General features: G+C 37.7%; 1 protein-coding gene across 1 annotated transcript; it reads left to right on the top strand.

The window, feature by feature from the left end:
* Nucleotides 1-124: 124 nt before the first annotated feature.
* Nucleotides 125-14,320, top strand: LOC137999592 (espin-like). Its single transcript, XM_068845410.1, has 7 exons — nucleotides 125-461; nucleotides 2,085-2,237; nucleotides 4,542-4,633; nucleotides 4,913-5,010; nucleotides 8,185-8,259; nucleotides 8,682-8,861; nucleotides 13,736-14,320. The coding sequence occupies exons 1-7, from the start codon at nucleotides 228-230 to the stop codon at nucleotides 13,930-13,932; spliced, it is 1,029 nt and encodes a 342-aa protein (XP_068701511.1). The 5' UTR covers nucleotides 125-227; the 3' UTR covers nucleotides 13,933-14,320.
* Nucleotides 14,321-17,176: the final 2,856 nt, after the last annotated feature.

Genomic DNA, 17,176 nt, shown 5'->3' with positions numbered 1-17,176 from the left:
AAGTATTTCAAACGAACTTATTTCTCTCCGCTTTTCTGATTGGTCCTTCAATAAGAAGTTGTGGCATTTATATCGATTTGATTGGCTGCAATAAGAATTGACTTGAGAAACACCGCATGGCAATCTTTCGGCGGGATTTTCATTGTTTGTGTGTAAAATTACTGCCGTCACTTTGTGACTTTTGAACAACAACAGAAAAAACGTTCTGTTGTGTTGCACCTTGAAAAATGGGAGCTGAGTGTGGTTTTCAAACGAAGCAGCAGCTGAATGATTGTATTTTGCGATTCGCTTGGTCAGAGCATCCACTGCCTCCTGTTCATAGAGCTTGTAGAGACGGTGACCTGCTTAGCTTAACTTACTTGACTATACAAGGAGACAGGCTTGAAGTTTTCCGCTGCATAAATGAGAAAGATCATTTCTTAATGTGGACACCGGCACACTGGGCAGCTTATTTTGGACGGGTAAATTATGTTTTAACTTCTGGCTAGAAACCGCCAAAGTTGGTTGCAAAATAGCACGAAAGGTCGTTCCACAATTGGCACCAAGAAACGAAGTTTTTGTCTTGTTTACCATTTAATATTAGCCTTTCTTCCAAGCGAAGAGAGGGCATTGAAAGGACGAGTTTTGTCAAAGGTTGCTATTTGCCAGAGTTTATTTGCAAAACTCTATTGTAGAGATCGATTGTTTATCGTTTGGTCGCGTGATCACAAGGTGAAATTGGTGAAATCTCGCCAAAACGCAAAGGTTGCGAGTTTTTAGTATTTTCCATCTGGGTGACTCTTGAAAGATGACGGAAAATACGATATTGAACTTAAGGGTCTGTCTTTCATTAACGTATTTTAAGTAGGAGAGTGGAAGATGGATTGAAAAATGTTGAATTCGTGATGTTTGATATCCTTCCGTGATCGTTTGGTTTCGATTCTGGTTGAGTTCGAGCATTGCTCATATTTAAGCGTCATTTTTTAAACACATCAGTAGCTTTTTGTTGGCAAGATGAAGGCTTGTGTTATTTTTAAGGCCATGGTTTTGTTTGGTGCTTGGCATCTTGCATACGTAACAAAGTTACGTCGCTGTACTCTTTGCTATTTTGAATGTGTTAATGATTCAATAGCGCCTTGCTAAGTTACAGCGTACAACAGGTCAGACATTGATAATATTATTAATTAATAACCCTAAGTTCATTACCCATTATCAAACCTTTTTTTTATTGAAGAGAGGTAATCGTGCTGTTATGATAGTGTTTATCAAAATTTGCTAAGCAACACAAAAAGAAAACAGTTTCCTGCAAGGTTTTTTGTCCAAGTTGTTTATTTTACACATCACAAAGGTTTTCCATCACTGTGAAATAGTTGTGGAAAAAGTAGGCCATGAGACGCTAAAAACAGCAGTCGTGAATGATAATTATTGGTAGCACTGGGATTACACTAATAACAATAATATTGTCCTTTGAGATCTTTATGACCATCTCTATTTTGCCAAGACCCTCTTTATTTATAATAAGGTGTTTGCACTAGCTTTTAAAAGCCAGCTACAATATAAGTTTCAAAGAGTTTTATCCGAGTAGGATCTTTAGTAGGGAAAAATCATTAAAACCTAAGTTTGTGTTGATAAGTGTTTATAAGAGCTTACTTTAGTTTTTAAGGATTCATTAGAGATTTTTGTTACCAGGTTGCTAGTTTAAATGCCAGTTGTTTTCAACGTGTTACTGCTTTCCAAAACATTCCACTGATACATCATTTTGTTGATTTGTTGCGATAACATTTAGTTTAAAAATATATAGTTTTTGTGAAATGGTAGTTCTTATGCTGGATCAGTCATTTTTTGGTTTGTTTCATCCTTGAATTGGGCCCATTGATAAGATTGGTAAAGTCATCTGAGCAGCACTCTGAGAGGAATCAGGGGAAAAGTAATTGTTAAGAAAATTTCTAACAACATTCTCAATAATGCTAGAAGGAAACAAATCTTAATTACTTATAATAATGAATTCAGTGTAGTTGTGGTTTATACAAAGGATAACTTTTGCTTGACATTAATAAATATTATTGTTATGCTAATTACCCTTTTTATTATTGTTTTATTTTTAGGTTGATTGTTTAAGGTGCCTTATTGAGTGTGGCTTAAATATCGATGTATGTGAAGGAAGATTTGAACAGTCTCCAGCACATCTGGCAGCATTTTCAGGTCAAAGTGATGTCCTACATTGGTTACTTCAAAATGGTGCCTTTGCAGAAAAAGTGGTGAGTACTGTTTACACTGTGTAAGGGAGTTTTTTATTTGGAAGAAGAGGAAAGGCTGCTGCCTAAGAAAATTCTCCGGGAGCGCTTTGGGCTCCCAGCATCAAAAGTTAGTAGCCTGAGTCATTTTTTCAAGAGCCCAGGGCCCGCTTGTTCGAAAGCCGATTGACATAATCCAGGATTAGCTTAACTTTTGTTTCATGTTTTCAACCTTTTTGATGAAAGTTTCTATGCTTATTTTTGTTTTTCAAGATTGACTTCTTTTAATGTAAAGTTTTACCGAATATCAGTGTTGAACAGTATTTTGGAGTAGAGCAATAAACTTTTTGGTTATAAATTTTTAATCTGGGATTAGGGTTAATCATTCTTTTGAACAACCGCCCCAGAATTAAGTAATTAACCCAGCTTCCCCCTCCCCACCCCCGAAGTCAAGTGGTCTGCCTTAGTTATAAATAAATAATAATACAACAGATGCAAAGGTGCCACAGATGACTTACCAAAAGCTGGTGTGTACCTTGTGTATGTTGTACTTAAACGAAGTAAAAAAAGCAATCGCATATTTCCTGTTGCACAGACAACAAAAAATTCTGATTGGCTAATCAGGCAATGCACGGTGTCAGCAAATTTGGTTAGCATAAGTAGTTGACAACCTGTTGACAGCAGAAAACAGCAGACAGCAATAGCGACAGCATCGGATGGGTTATTCGGTTCTATAGAACAATGCTTATCACTGAAAGGAATTCAATTGTATTTAATCCATTCACCCCTAAACCGGCCATACTTAGTATTTTACTCTGTCTAACCCCAGACAATTTTACTTGTCAATGGGGAACCCCCAGGAGTCATTGGGTTAAGGAAGAGCAGAAGAAAGCGATCGAATCTTTGCTGACAGGAAAAGATGTGATGGTCGTAATGCTTGCTTTATATAATGCTTACGTTCAGGATACCTAAAAATTATATATTCACTGCTGCCTTCCTGTTCCAGTCGTTTATAGCGACATTCTCTATGATCTTTTGGAAGTGGCATTAAAAATGTGAGAAAGCGGAACATGTCGCCTTCAAATTCTTGACACTTCTCGTAAAAGCTGAACTGGTGTCCACATTAATAGCTTAATTTAATGTAATAGCTGAATTTGGTTGACTCTTATCCATGAATACAAGTGGACGTTTTGTTTGTCTACATTTCGATATCTTCCAGTGATATGGCAGCAGCACCGTCACTGAGGTCTTACCTGTGCTTCTGAACCCTTGTACATTGTACATTGTACATTGTACATTGTAGCAAGTCATTTATTAAAAGCCACTCTTATATCCGGGAGCAATTTTCTTGTCTGTAATTTCCTCACCTTTAAGCGAATATTGGAGATTGTTGAGGCCTGCTGGTTTGTATGAAATTAATCACTCAATGAAAATGTCCCATTTAATGTGGAACGAGGCATTTCAGATTTTTACTGCACATTTCGCGCAAACACAGGACAACAGATGCGAGTCTTGGCTTAAAGGCACATTAAGTATTTTTTTTAAAATCTGTCGGCAAGAGGAACATGCGTGAATCTTGCCAGCTTTTTTTGAACAATGAAATAAGTTCTCAGAAGGTAGATCGGAAGACTTGTTTATAATACCGACATTGAGTCTAAAATTTACCTTGCAAATTGGGTCACCTCGCAGCTCTTACAAGGTCTCACCTGATTGGAGACCACCCTTGAGGTTTAACAAAAGAACAAATAACAGAAACAAAGGACCCTAGGCCTAAAACAAAAGGGCCATTGTTTGTTACCCTAGGCCTAAAACAAAAGGGCCATTGTGTCTGTTATTTGTTCTTTTGTTAAACCTCAAGGGTGGTCTCCAATCAGGTGAGACCTTGTAGGAGCTGCGAGGCTACCGTGCAAATTTGGCAAAAGTCCAATGGCTCATTTTGAGTCTTAGGTTTTCTTTCCCGTTGCACAGGCTTTTTCGAGGTTTTACTCCTTGATTTTAGTTATCATAATAAACTTGAAAGTCCTTTCTTCAAACTTTTGGTCAACGTGACAAAAAGGGGCAGAGTTTTTAATTTAAGATGTTCATTTTAAATGGGTTCACAGCTTTTTGGGCGGACTTTTCTGAACACGTCACAGAGAGAAAATGATGCAGTCCCTCATTTTCCACTCACCACAATTTCCACTCGCTCACTCAACATCGATGAAAGAAATAAAGAGGGACTGCTTGCAGTCTACCATTCATTTATCACCTATAACTCTAATTCTTCTGAACTTTCTTTTTTTAATTTGATTACCATAGATTAAATTAAGTTAACCTGTTTTTTAACAGGATAGTCTAGGAGAAACACCAGTACACAAAGCTGCAAGAGGAGGCAATCCACAATGTTTGATATTATTGCAGGCATTTGGAACTCCTTTAAGGTATGCAAACAAAAGTAAAAACAATATTAATGAAGTGAGTTTATTATCTGCAATTTCGTATGTGAACGCTCCTTCAAACCCCCATTGAGGCTTTGCAAGTTTCTTCCCAAGAAGTGTGCTGCCTGGATCTTCTGTCAGTTTTGCCTTTCCCCTTAAACTTGTGAACAGCCTTAATTATCAATTAAACAATAAGGGAGACACATGCACATAGAATTATTGGAGGACGTTAAAGAAACTACTCTATAATATTTTTGACAGTAGTTTGTTCTTATTTTTTAGCACATTTAATATGTACCATCAGACACCCTGCGATCTTGCATCTTCACTTGGATATAACCAGTGTGTTCAATTTTTGAGAAGTCACGGTTGGGCTACAGGTGAAATTTCGTCTCCAAACGAGTATTCAGTGCAATAACAATAGTAATAAAATATTGATGATGATGATGATGATAATAAGAATAATGATGTGTGGTTCCAGAAAATATCCATACCCACCACAGAGGGAATTTCACTTAGGACCCACCCTACCTCCCTGGATTTTCCATATTTGTTAGGAACTGATGACCTCCCCACCAGAATTTCCACAAATTAAGACACAAAAAAGATTATCAAAATAAAGAATGATGCTGATTGCGGTTACGCAATGGTTTTCATTTAATTTTAGAATTAGAACACTGTTAACTACCTACAAAGTAATCTCGATGACACAATATTGCCTATCCCTTAAAATGAAAGCGATAAATTGCGCAAGCTTACATTTTTTTTCCAAACAGTGGGTAGCGGTATCAACATCTGTAATGTTGATGGAATTAATTCCATTTCAGGTTGAATACGTCAAACTTTCAACCACAAAATTAAGGGGAAACGAAAAAGAGAATAAAAACTCCAGAATCTGAAATTGGAAGGAAGTGAGACTTTTACTCTTGTACTGTTTTTCGATTGACTAACACGACACAGAGATTGAAGAAACGTGCCTAGTAACCACACCTGTTTCGTGGTCATGTCTCTATGGAGACTGGTAACAAGTAATGGCGGTCAATATTACGTATGCAACAAGTTGAGTTTTTGTGGCCGAACAGGGGCCCTAATTCCTTTGGATTCGCATACATAATTCTTTGGGAAGAAAGAAAACCTGATTTAGGTGACAAAATAATCATAAATGATATAATTAACCCATTGTCATCCAGGTTGCCACGTGTGACAGTTAATTGATTATCCGGCGTGACGCATGTTAATTACGGTGATAGATGAGCGCTAAAAATAAACCACATAAGCAGTAAATGTACACAAGACATTGAGTTTTAGAATTAAGTTCAACGGAAGAAGAAACAGTGAACTTCCAGATGATGTAAAAATATTGCTAAAAAGTGATTCAAAACATGTGCTAAGGCTCAACTGAAAATGTGAAGGTAGAATTTTCGAAGCAGCGTGCGTTAAGCAATCAAGAACGTTTTTGATCGCTAACTAAACAAAGCGCTTGAAAAATATATATTATAACTCAAAATATGCCTTGTGCAATTTACAGTTAAGTCTAACCACTCAATGGATAAAAATTGTTTGAAATTTATCCCAATCGCTTTGTTTTCTTGCAGGTATAAGTGCAAAAATTATGCCCAAACGCCGCTGCCGAAACAAAATTTCACGAGGAGCATTTCTGCTTGTCGAAATACACGTGCACAAAACCGCAAGATTAATTTAGTTAATTGACTATCGTGTTTCATGAGAGAACAAACAAGGTCAAATTGTGTACAAAAGTGCTCTTTCGAAAACTTTCACTGAAAGATAACTTACACAACACAAGAAAAACAACAGAGGAAATCACTGGAGGTTTTCTCGAATTTGCGGAATATAAACGCACGGTCGGATTGATTTATTTGTTGAAAATACCGATCTTCCGAGGTATGCCGAAGGCGAAAATTCCTTCGATTACCAATTTATTTTAGGGAAAAAAAACTTGTTATTTGCAAAAAATCCATCGGTTGATCAATATAAAGCTAAAATCGGGAGCTAATCAATGTCCATTATGACGTTAATTGCTACGAAGGCCTTTAATTCTGCGCGGCTTACTGCATGAAAAAAGGCAGTGCGCTCGGGGATTTTAAGAGTTTTTGACAGGCATACCTACTAGTTTCGTTTACCATTAATTCCCATAGATCATCTCCCATGAAAACTAAGAAAAATATTTAATTCATTACGATTATCTAAAACGAAATAAAGAGCAGTAGCTGCCACGAAATCTGGAATTTGAATATTATCGACGTGATCATTCCAGCGAGCTTCATGTTTATCATCGGTCGCTTGGTTTTCACCGTCTTCTTCGTCACTTTTAAAGCCATCTAAATCAAAATTTTTGTCTCTAGTATCCCCTCCTCTTACAGGAAAACCATAAAAGATCCCTTAGATCCCTGGATCCTCCGAATCCGAAAAAAAAAGCATCGGCTGTTGTTTTGGCGTAATTTGATCGCGCGATCGAAAGGGCAAAAAGCCAGCCCTTGTGGGGTCTCCTATCAGCTGTCAAAATATGCTCACAAGACGACAAATGATTGGTCAATTATCCTACTAAATCTCCATAACAACAAAAAATTTAGATTTACTAAGGGAGACTGGGTAGAGGCCTAAGATCACCTCTGGTCAAGACGCCATTTTGTATGGCCGGTTACGGCCGGTTTGGGTATTTCAGGGGTCATTGCGCGCGGCCGGTTACGGCCGGTTTGGATGTCAATGGGTTAAGTTTATAATTTATTTCTTCAAAAGTGATTTACCAGATTGGTAATTAGCAATTTTTGTACTGAGCTCGAAATTAACCCCTTGGAAAGTGATTTTATTGTCCAACCCCCTTCCCCTCTGGAATTTCCTGGGCCTCTGACGACCCCACCCCCTCGGGTATGGATATTTTCTGGAACCACACAATACTAATAATAATGATGAAGATGGTGACGATGATGATAATAATAATAATGTTATTGTTGTTATTGATGGTCATGTTACAAACATGTTTTACATGTTTTTGTGCTTTACATCTATTTCTGCAAAGTACCACTCAACTTTCAGTGGTGAACAGCATTAAATTTCTTCAAAGAACTTTCACAGGTGGCTAAAAATGAAAGAGTATGATGGATATATATATATATATATAAATATAAGTTGAAGGATTAAAGAGGACGCATTGATTCTCTGTTACTCTGAGTTTCACGCCTAAGCGCTGGTCAGACAGAACTTTATTCAGCTAAGATCATACCTTCTTATATACGAATTAGATGAGTAGCTAATTAATTCATTAATGTGATGATCTGATCTGTGTGTGAAATAACGATTTTCTAGAGCTATTGTTGGCGGCTTGTGAAATTTGCTAAGTAAAACTCATTCTTGCTGCGGCATTTAGAAATGAGTTCTGTTCTTTTGACAGTTGCATTGTCTGCACCAGCCATTGCTTAATTTAAAGGTTGTCACAATTTGCCAATAATTGAAAATAACAGAAAGAAATAGACACTTATGATGCTAGCGTTCATAGACTGTCAATTAGCGTGTCTATTGTCCCAATTTCTTTTTAGTTTCAAACCAGAGAAAATGTAAAAGGCTGCTTGATGATGACGAATACACAGAGAAAGTGAAAAAGCCCAGAAATGGTAAGCATGTTTGTCCTTCAGTGATATACCATAGTTGTCCGGTCATAAGGTGCGTCTTATAGGCGAGTATCTTCTTGCAACAAAACTTGTGCAGGGATGATTCTTTGATCCTTTGCCACCATCTTGTATGTTAAACTCGTCTCAGTCTTTCCTTACTGCGACTCCAAAATGGTGGCCTCACACCAACGTTTGTGATGATGGCTTCAATTCTTAGTGTTGTACAACAAAAACACCTGCAAGAAAGTACCAATAACAGCAGGGTTTATAGGTTTTTCTCTAAATTCTAGTTGAATTAATATTTTTCCTTCTGCCACTATTAATATTGTTCCATAAACTGATTGTGTAAGAAGAGGCAGCAATGACATTATGAGCTCTTGCACATTACGCTATAAATCAGTAAAATTTGTTGTTTTATGTGGCAGGTGTGGTTCATCATGGTGATCCTGTTGAAAATGTAAATTCAAATGCCATAGGTGATGATTTCTTTGTTTCAAATGACACGAATCAAGGCGTAAATGCATCAGATGAAGCACATTGCCATAATGGTTTTGATCACAATAGTTTTGGCGAACCACGTGATGACGCTGTTCCATTTATGAAGGGTAATGACGTGGACATGCAGTGTGATGAAGTTGAAGAAAAAAATCATAAAATTCTTAAATCTGGTAGTCATTATTTAAACCAACCTGTTAGATGTTTAAATCTTTGTGGTCATCTGCAGTGAAAGTGATAATTATTTTGTATGTGTGTGTGATGTGACTGTAAGAATGCTATATTTATGATCCTTCATGCAAAAAAGGGGGCTTATGGATTTCATCAAAAACCGTGATTTTTTTTCACGGTCAGGGAGTAACGTATGTTCAAGTTTGGATTCGAGTTTGAGTTTGAGTTTGAGTTGGACTTTGAGTTTAGCTCTTCATTCCAATAGCTCACTTTCAATATATTAAAGTTTAGGGCACGTAGTTCCCGGTGTTGTGGTCTGTCTTCTGTTGAGTATCATGGTTGGGAGGGTAAAAAAAGGGGCCACAGTAATTGGCGCAAGCTGTTGTGGCGCTCTGCCAGCTTGACTGGCAAAGTCTGTAAATAAATAAATAAATAAAAAAATAGTCCTAAACAAAATGCATTGTATCGAGTCTCTGGGGAATAAATTTATACAAATCCTTGTATTTATTTCCCAGATCCTTTTGTTCAGGACTGAATTTTAATATATTGAAAGTGGGCCATTTGCTCAATTCCTGTCCACGTGGCTGCAAAATCCGCCACATTTTTGTGATGCAAGAAAGAAATTCGTTGTTGGGGTGGGTGGAGGGCAAATAAAAGAATAGTACCCCAGCCGCGGCAATGGCCATGGCCATGGAAACTAAAGACGCTGTTACACTGTGAAATCTTTCCTGCACCTTGTCTTGCAATGTTGTGGTGACATTGTGGTGGGACAAGTTGCACAAAACATTTCACAGTGTAACATATACCCTGCAACAGCGAAAATAGTTGAGAGACAAATTGCAAGAGCTGTTGCCGAAAGTAGAATTAAGTTCTACTTTTCGTGCAACTTGTCTCACAATGATTTTGGCTTTTGTAGGGTATGTTACTCTGTGAAATGTTTTGTGTAACTCATCTTGCCACAATGTTGCCAAAACATTGCAAGACAAGTTGCACAAAACATTTCACAGTGTAACAGCACCTTAAGTGGGAAAGGCCTTCCGTCAGCTGCTACGGCTAACATGATTACTTTTGGACAATGTGTTGATTTGTGGTTTTTGTTAATTTCAGTTTACAGTGTCCTCAATTAGGGCTCCAGCGCTAGAACGACTTGAAACCAAAATAAAGTTCCTTTCCTTTCCTTTCCTTTTTGTCTTACCATTCGTTATTGCTTGTTCATTGTAAATAGCCTATTTCAGAAATCCACGTGACCATGAGTGAAATATAAAATACTTTTAATTATCTCCAAAAGTTACATTCCGTATTAAATAACTACGATTGACAGAAAAAAAAAGAACAAGCTACTTTCTTTCCATTTATTTTGCAATTTAAACAATCAGTACCAGCAAAACAGCAACTTTGAAGAGAACAAACTAATACTTTTGACCATTTCTCTTAATAAAATAAGCTATTTCTGAATAGGAGTCTAGTATATCAATTTTTTATGCAATCTGTTATGCAGATAATATGTCCCATTGAAGAGGTGAAAGTGCTCTGTGGTGTGAATGTGTCTTAATACCGGTTTTTGCAATCTGCAGGCAGTTTGGGGCAGCTTCTCAACTACATGTAATAGTGCACATTAGTCAAATAAGTCCTTCTAAAATCAAATGGAGGTTGTCCTTTTGAACGCTATAGTAAAAGATCCCTCCAGGAAATGTCCACAAGGTACTTCTCTAGTGCTTTTAAACTGTAACTGCACAACACTGTAAAGTTAAAAGTCAATTTGCAAAAAAGCAAATTTGTGCACTTTTGCTCCAAAAGCAAACATTTCATTTAGCAAACGGAAAACCAAACATGTGAAAAAAAGGAAAAAATATCAGGTTCATTTTTAGCAACTCTAAGTCTAACTCAAACTCGAACTGGAATCCAAACCACCAGGAGCCCGCACAATCTGTTTGTGTAACTTTTTGTAATTTTATATTCACCGCTTCTCCTGTAGCAACATTTCGATAACTATATACACGAACCAATGCTAAATAAACGTTGTCCTGTCGTTCTTTCACCTCAGAAGTTGTATTTTGAGCGATTTTGAAGATTTTGCGCTCGCTGTTTACTGTGCCTCTCAACAGAAGGACAGGGGTGGAAAATAATTTTTGAACGGGTCCAACACAGGGCCGATTCTTCCCCAGCAAAACCTCATCGCTCTGCTTTCAAACTTCTTAGGAGAATGGTCGAAAAGATTCACACTTCTTCTTGTACTTCTCAATCGAAAACTCATCCAAATGGCCCAGAGCTATCGCTCAAAGAAAATCAAAATCCCGTACCTTCCGAGTGGTCGAAATGCGAAAGAAGATTCATGCGTGCCAGCCTCAAACAGCGTCCAATCAGAAAGAGGCAATCAGTAGACCGGTTTGAGCCTGGCACATATTTGTAGACTGTCTTAAATTAAAATTAGCAGACAGGATAGTTTGAACAAAAAAACTTGCCAATAAGTAAACAACAGTTAACCAATAATATTAAATTTTTATAACAGTTGGCTGACTGTCTATGAATCAAGGTATCCCCCTTTAAAATTTTGTTGCTACAGTTCACCTGTAATCAACTTTAATTTGTGCTGAAATTTTTTTTGTGCATGAACTAGAAATTAAAAAACCTTTTAGCTCTGTGGTAGGCAGGATAGAGAGAGTAGTTTATGGTGGGTATAATTCAAATAGGTATCAGTGCACCTCTATTAATTTTGTTGCATAAACAAATTGTGTAAGAAGAGGCAGCAATAACATTACGAACTCTTGCACTTAATTCTATAATAATAACAACTTTCTTCATTCAGTTCAATGAATGGGAAGGATACCAGAGGTTACACATGAATTTTGTTACGTATTTTGACCACTTGGAAGGTGTGGGATTTTGATTTTCTTCGAGAGCTAGCTCCAGGCCATTTGGGTGGATTTTCGATCGAGAAGAAGAGTGGATCTTTCGGCCATTCTCCTGCGAAGTTTGAAAGTGGAGCAATAGGATTTCATGGGAAAAATCGCCCAGGGACTGGAGCCGTCCAAAAATTAACTTCCACCCTTGTCCTTCTATTGAGAGGCACAGTAAACAGCGAACTCGAAATCTTCAGAATTGCTTAAAATACCACTTCTGAGGTGAAAGAACAACCGTGCACTACAGGTAAGGTAATTTACGTTTCTTATTTTAGCGTTGGTCCGTGCAAATATTTATCGATATATCACTACAGAGGGAGCAAATGGTGAATCCAATACATTTATTATCAAATTACAAACCGTTACAGAAACAGATTGTGCAGGCACAGGCAACCCAAACATAATTCAAATGCTCAGTCAACATAACCATTTATAGAGTTTATCTGGGAAACATGAATTGCAGATAAAAAAGTGGCTAATCCTAGTTTACAACAAGCATAATAAATAAAATAAACTTATTTTTACTTCACCTTGTGTGAAACTCGGAACCTCTGAACCTCTGAAGCCAGTGATCACTCCGCGGCCGTGGACGATTTAATCCCAAAAATTGACTTGATCGGCTCTTTGTCCACTCTCACATGAATATCGATTATTAACAAACGATGTAGCATAAAGGCCCACAGTCCGAAAACAATCTCCACATGCTTAGAGAAAAAGCCATTTTTCTCGAAGAACCCTGCCACTTTCTCCATCTTGAAAGGCGTTCTGAACTCAGACAGGGCATGACTGTTGGCCTGGTGACAATTTTACTCATCTCCCTGAGGGTTAGGGATCCAAGATCAAACTTCACCAATCTGGATCTTTCCCACGTCGCCATGGGCTTTTGACATCTAAACCCTTTGTCTGGAATAGCCAATCCTGTTGCTCAAATACGTAAACATGCAACTATTAGTAAGTTGATTTCAAATTTCCCACAGAAAAATTACTTGCTCCCTGCTGTTCTGCCGTGTTATTGGAGCTGAAACGAACCGAACTTAACAAGTTGTCCTCAGCTGAAAGCAACAGAAAAAATTTGTTTAAAACCAGTCTTTTCCTAGCAGATAAAAGCTTTCAAGTGCTAAGAATGCAATGTGTTGATTGCGTTGAGAACATTGGGTCCATTGAACAGTGGCGAGTTCTTCGTGAAAAACTGGCTTGTTCTCTAAGCATGAGGAGATTGTTTTCGGACTCTGGACCTTTATGCTATATTGTTTGTTATCGTTCTTCACTTGAGAGTGGCCAAAAAGCCGAATCGAGTCGAGTTTTTGGGATTAAATTAATCGTCCTCGGTCGCGGAGTGATCACTGGCTTCAGAGGTTCTGAGTTTCCAGCCTCGTCTTCTTTTAATGAAGGATAGGAGCAAATTTCAAAACTAGCCCAGAACACCTCAAATCAACACAAACACACAAGGTGAAGTACAAGTAAATGTGTTTTATTTATTTTCCTTGTTGTAAAAGAGGATTAACCGATTTTTTTCTGCAATTCATGTTTCCCACATAAACCCTACAAATCGTTACGTTGACTGAGCATTCAAATTGTGTGTTTTGGCCACCTGTGGTGTGGGCCACCTGTGGTGTGGGCTCCCTGTGTCCAAACTCAAAGGTTCAAGATTTCCTCAGGGTCATGGTGTGCAAATTTCAATTTTCACGGCATGAATACGCCACGATCACTCTACAATAAAAAAACTTTCACTTTTGGCATGAAACTAATCGTGCCCTGAACGATCAGTGAAAACCTTCACGCCATGAAATTAAGGGTAAAAGTCATGCTGCGAAATTGGGAGTGAAAAAATAATTATTATTCACAACGTGAAATTTATCAGAGTGTGCAGACGTCAGTCACCATGAAATCTAGCCTCTTATTTTCTGACTCAGGACAAAAAGAATGCCTGATGGCAGGGTATGAGAAATCTGTGAAAGCTAATCAAGGCCAAGAAGAAGAATTGTTACTCCTGAATATTCACGTCTGGAAAATAATGTCCCGTAAAGAAATTCTTGTTGTCCACCAGTTTCAACAATTGAAAAAAGCATTCTTATTAGAAGGATTGACACTACAACACTTTATCACTTAACAGCAATGTTATGGTACTATATCAAACACCAATATTATTATTACTGAAAAAGATTCAGTCATTTTTGTGACGTAAAAATTTACCATGGCAACAGGAAAGTCCTGCGAAAACACCCTTTATTTTGGCTTTAGCTGGTCACATTTCAAAAATGAACTCTGTGACCCTCACTTTTAATTTCTGAAATGTAATCAGCATGCCGAAATGAAACTTTCTGCAAAGTTTAAAAAATTCTGTGGAGCGGATTCAGAGCCACCTTAAATAATTGAAATTTAAGGTAACATTGAATCTGTTCCGCATAATTTTTAACTTTCCAGAGAGTTTCGTCAGTAAAAAACTGGGGTCACCAAGTTCGTTTTTCAGATATGAGCAACTAAAGCCAAAATATAGGGTGCTTTTACAAGGCTTCCTGTTGCCATGGTAACTTTGTACATCACAAAAATGACTGCATCCTGTTCAGAAAAAATTGATGTTTCACATGGTTCCATAACACTGATGAACTGATCTTTTCAAATAGAACTTGAGAGTTTCATTCCAATCACCTTTAAATCTTTTGTGCAAGCAAATAAAAACTCAGAGAATGATTTCTGGCTACACCAACATTGCCAGAATCCGTGGTGCCAAACATGTCTGTTTCTTATGTCTGGAAAGCATAATTTTCTACCAGTCCCACCAAACCGTTTAGCGTGTGATGTTTTGATTCCTGTTGATCTTTTGATTTTCTGATAAATATCCAACTACCACGAAGATTCTTTTACAAATATATCTTTGTATGCAACGTTTAAAACTTGTAAAATGAAGAACCGTTCTGGCAAACTGAAGTTGCATGCTTTTAGCAGCTAAAGGAAATAACAATTATCTCATTCTGCATCAATGTGAAAGGTTGTCGGGTAAATTTTCTGGTAAGTGCACTCCATACTGTCACCTAGTTTTAAGAGTGAAAGTCTCTGAGGGCAATAGACCCGCAGCGCTTGCATAAATCATGAAAATAAATAGGCCCATTGAAAGCATGCTTGAATTTCAACAAGGGAGCCCCAAAATTGGCAAGAATTTGTGACGCTGATGAATAATAGAGCCACTTCTATTTCCAAAACGATGGAATTACCTGGTGATAAATAACCTTGTCTAGGAAAGTGAATTTTTGATTTTGCAGAAACAGTGGTCAAACTCAAGAGTTGGAGAGTTGGGATCTTTGTGTTGAATTTGAGCATTTCTTGTCGAACTTTATAACACTTGAAAGAAAAACAACGAACAAAAACAAAAACCCAGTGTCTTGCCATCATGTCAAGTGTCACAGATGTATCTTTTGTTTTGTGAGTTGTTAGTAAAATGCAAGGAAACTTAATCACAAGCAGCCGTTGAAAAGCAATGTCACTTTCGATTTTGCAGTTTACTTGTGCAGCCAAAAGTACGACAGAAAAATTGGATGTAGCAAAAATCTCACAAAATGTTTTTCTTGGATGGTAACTTTATATTCGTGATACAGCATTTATGTTGTTTTCGTGTCGCAAATTTTGTTGCTGGTGGCAATTTTTTTCATTCTTGGTGGAAACTACCTAAAAACTTCCTTCTGCTCTTCCTAAAAACTGTGTATCAGTAAATTTGTATTTATTTGCTTTTGCATCAATATTTGTTTTGCATAAAGAAGGCTAACAAAAGCTATACCTTGCTTAGTTCACATTTTTGAGCGTACATGTATATTTCTGACAGCAAGTCATGTATTTTGAGGTCTCCCATCCAGATACTAACCCCACCGGATAGGGCTTAACTTTTGTTGTGGAAAGCTGTCAGACACGCAGAGTACACGCTTAAACTTGCTGTGAAAAGAAGTAGATGGGAACTTCATGCCAGGATTAGGATTTTACTAGTAACCACTTGTCTTCTCAGGGGGCTATTTATCTAAGACATCTACCATAGCACGTACTATAACAATTTTCTTTTGTTCTCCCAAAAAAGCAAATGAACCTAACCCCGAGTTGGCGATTCGCTGATAGATAGCTGATTTTGAAAGACTCTCGATAATGCTTGCAGTAATATTTCTTTAAAGGTGGCGTGACATAATGATGTAATAATATTTAGGGTAACAGATTGATGTTTACGCAAGAGGTTCACTTTGTTTCACAGCATGAAGTATTTATCAGAGATTACGACCTTTTTTCACGGTGACTGACCTTTATTACGGCAAGAAAAATTTCATGGTGACCGTGACTTTTTTTATGGTGTTCACGAAAGATAAATTTCACTTACATTCCAATAATTTTCAACATTTTCATGGTCAGCACCATGAAAATAGCAGTGGTGTGAAGTTTGGATAAGCCCCCAAATCGCGTGAAGGGTCAGACACTTACATTCAGTAAGGGATACTCTGCTTTATTTAACTCTGAAGACATCTTGAGGCTTGTGTGGAGCTCTTGTTAATAGGACAAGGACATAAGTACTTTTGCAGTTGTACTTTTGCTATGAAGGACAAGGGGCAGAAAAATGTCCTGCCCACCCTGTATTTCCTAGATGCCTGCTTCAAAAGAGAGCCATAACCGACAAACCGACTAGTGTGGGAGGTCGTGGGATCAAAAACTCCAGCCAGACCCTCACTCGGGGTCTTTAAATAACCGAGGAGAAAGTGCTACCTTCATAATGAGATCTGGAAATGGTTACACTCTCTAGTCTTCTTGGATAAGGAAAATAAACCATAGGCCCTGTCTCACATGCCTTCAATGTTCATAACCTTGTGGGACATAAAAGAACCACACACTATTCGCAAAGAGTAGTGCAGGCAGTTCCCTGGTGTTGTGGTCTGTCCTATGGCATGTTGTATCCCCATCTAGTGCATTCTGATTTAGGAGTAACCAATAATTTATTACAGCGGTTATCAGTCACACGCACCCCTTGACAACATTTTTTTCACATTTCAAAAGTAAAATTTAGGTGGATGTCAATCAAATGTTTCCTTGACAAATTCATCTGCTGCCAAGAGAACAGGACTATTGTCATGGAAACATTTGATTGACGTCCACCTAAATATTGCTTTCGAAATATGAAAAAAATGTTGTTGAGGGGCGCACGTCACTGATAAGCGCTGTAAGCGTTAAAGCTACTTATATACAATGTAATTTTCTATGTACTAAAAAAAGCTCTGGTCATCCTTGCAACTTGTGTCAACATAAACATTATTTCCAAGTTTTGTGAGTTTTAAGGATGCAGGGGTTTAGAGCACTTGATTTTGCATGCAGTTGTGGAGGGTTGAACC

This window comes from Montipora foliosa, chromosome 4 (genome assembly GCF_036669935.1).
Source record: "Montipora foliosa isolate CH-2021 chromosome 4, ASM3666993v2, whole genome shotgun sequence".
In the NCBI taxonomy this organism is placed as follows: Eukaryota; Metazoa; Cnidaria; class Anthozoa; order Scleractinia; family Acroporidae; genus Montipora; species Montipora foliosa.
Note: the sequence above shows the minus strand (reverse complement) of the source record. Positions and strands in the feature narration are given on the sequence as shown.

Excerpts from the sequence above, each read along its gene's own strand:
- LOC137999592 (XM_068845410.1), top strand. The coding sequence starts at position 228 with ATGGGAGCTGAGTGTGGTTTTCAAACGAAGCAGCAGCTGAATGATTGT. Across the intron at positions 4,634-4,912 it reads GCATTTGGAACTCCTTTAAG|CACATTTAATATGTACCATC; the intron begins GTATGCAAACAA and ends CTTATTTTTTAG. Across the intron at positions 8,862-13,735 it reads CGCTGTTCCATTTATGAAGG|GACAAAAAGAATGCCTGATG; the intron begins GTAATGACGTGG and ends TTTCTGACTCAG.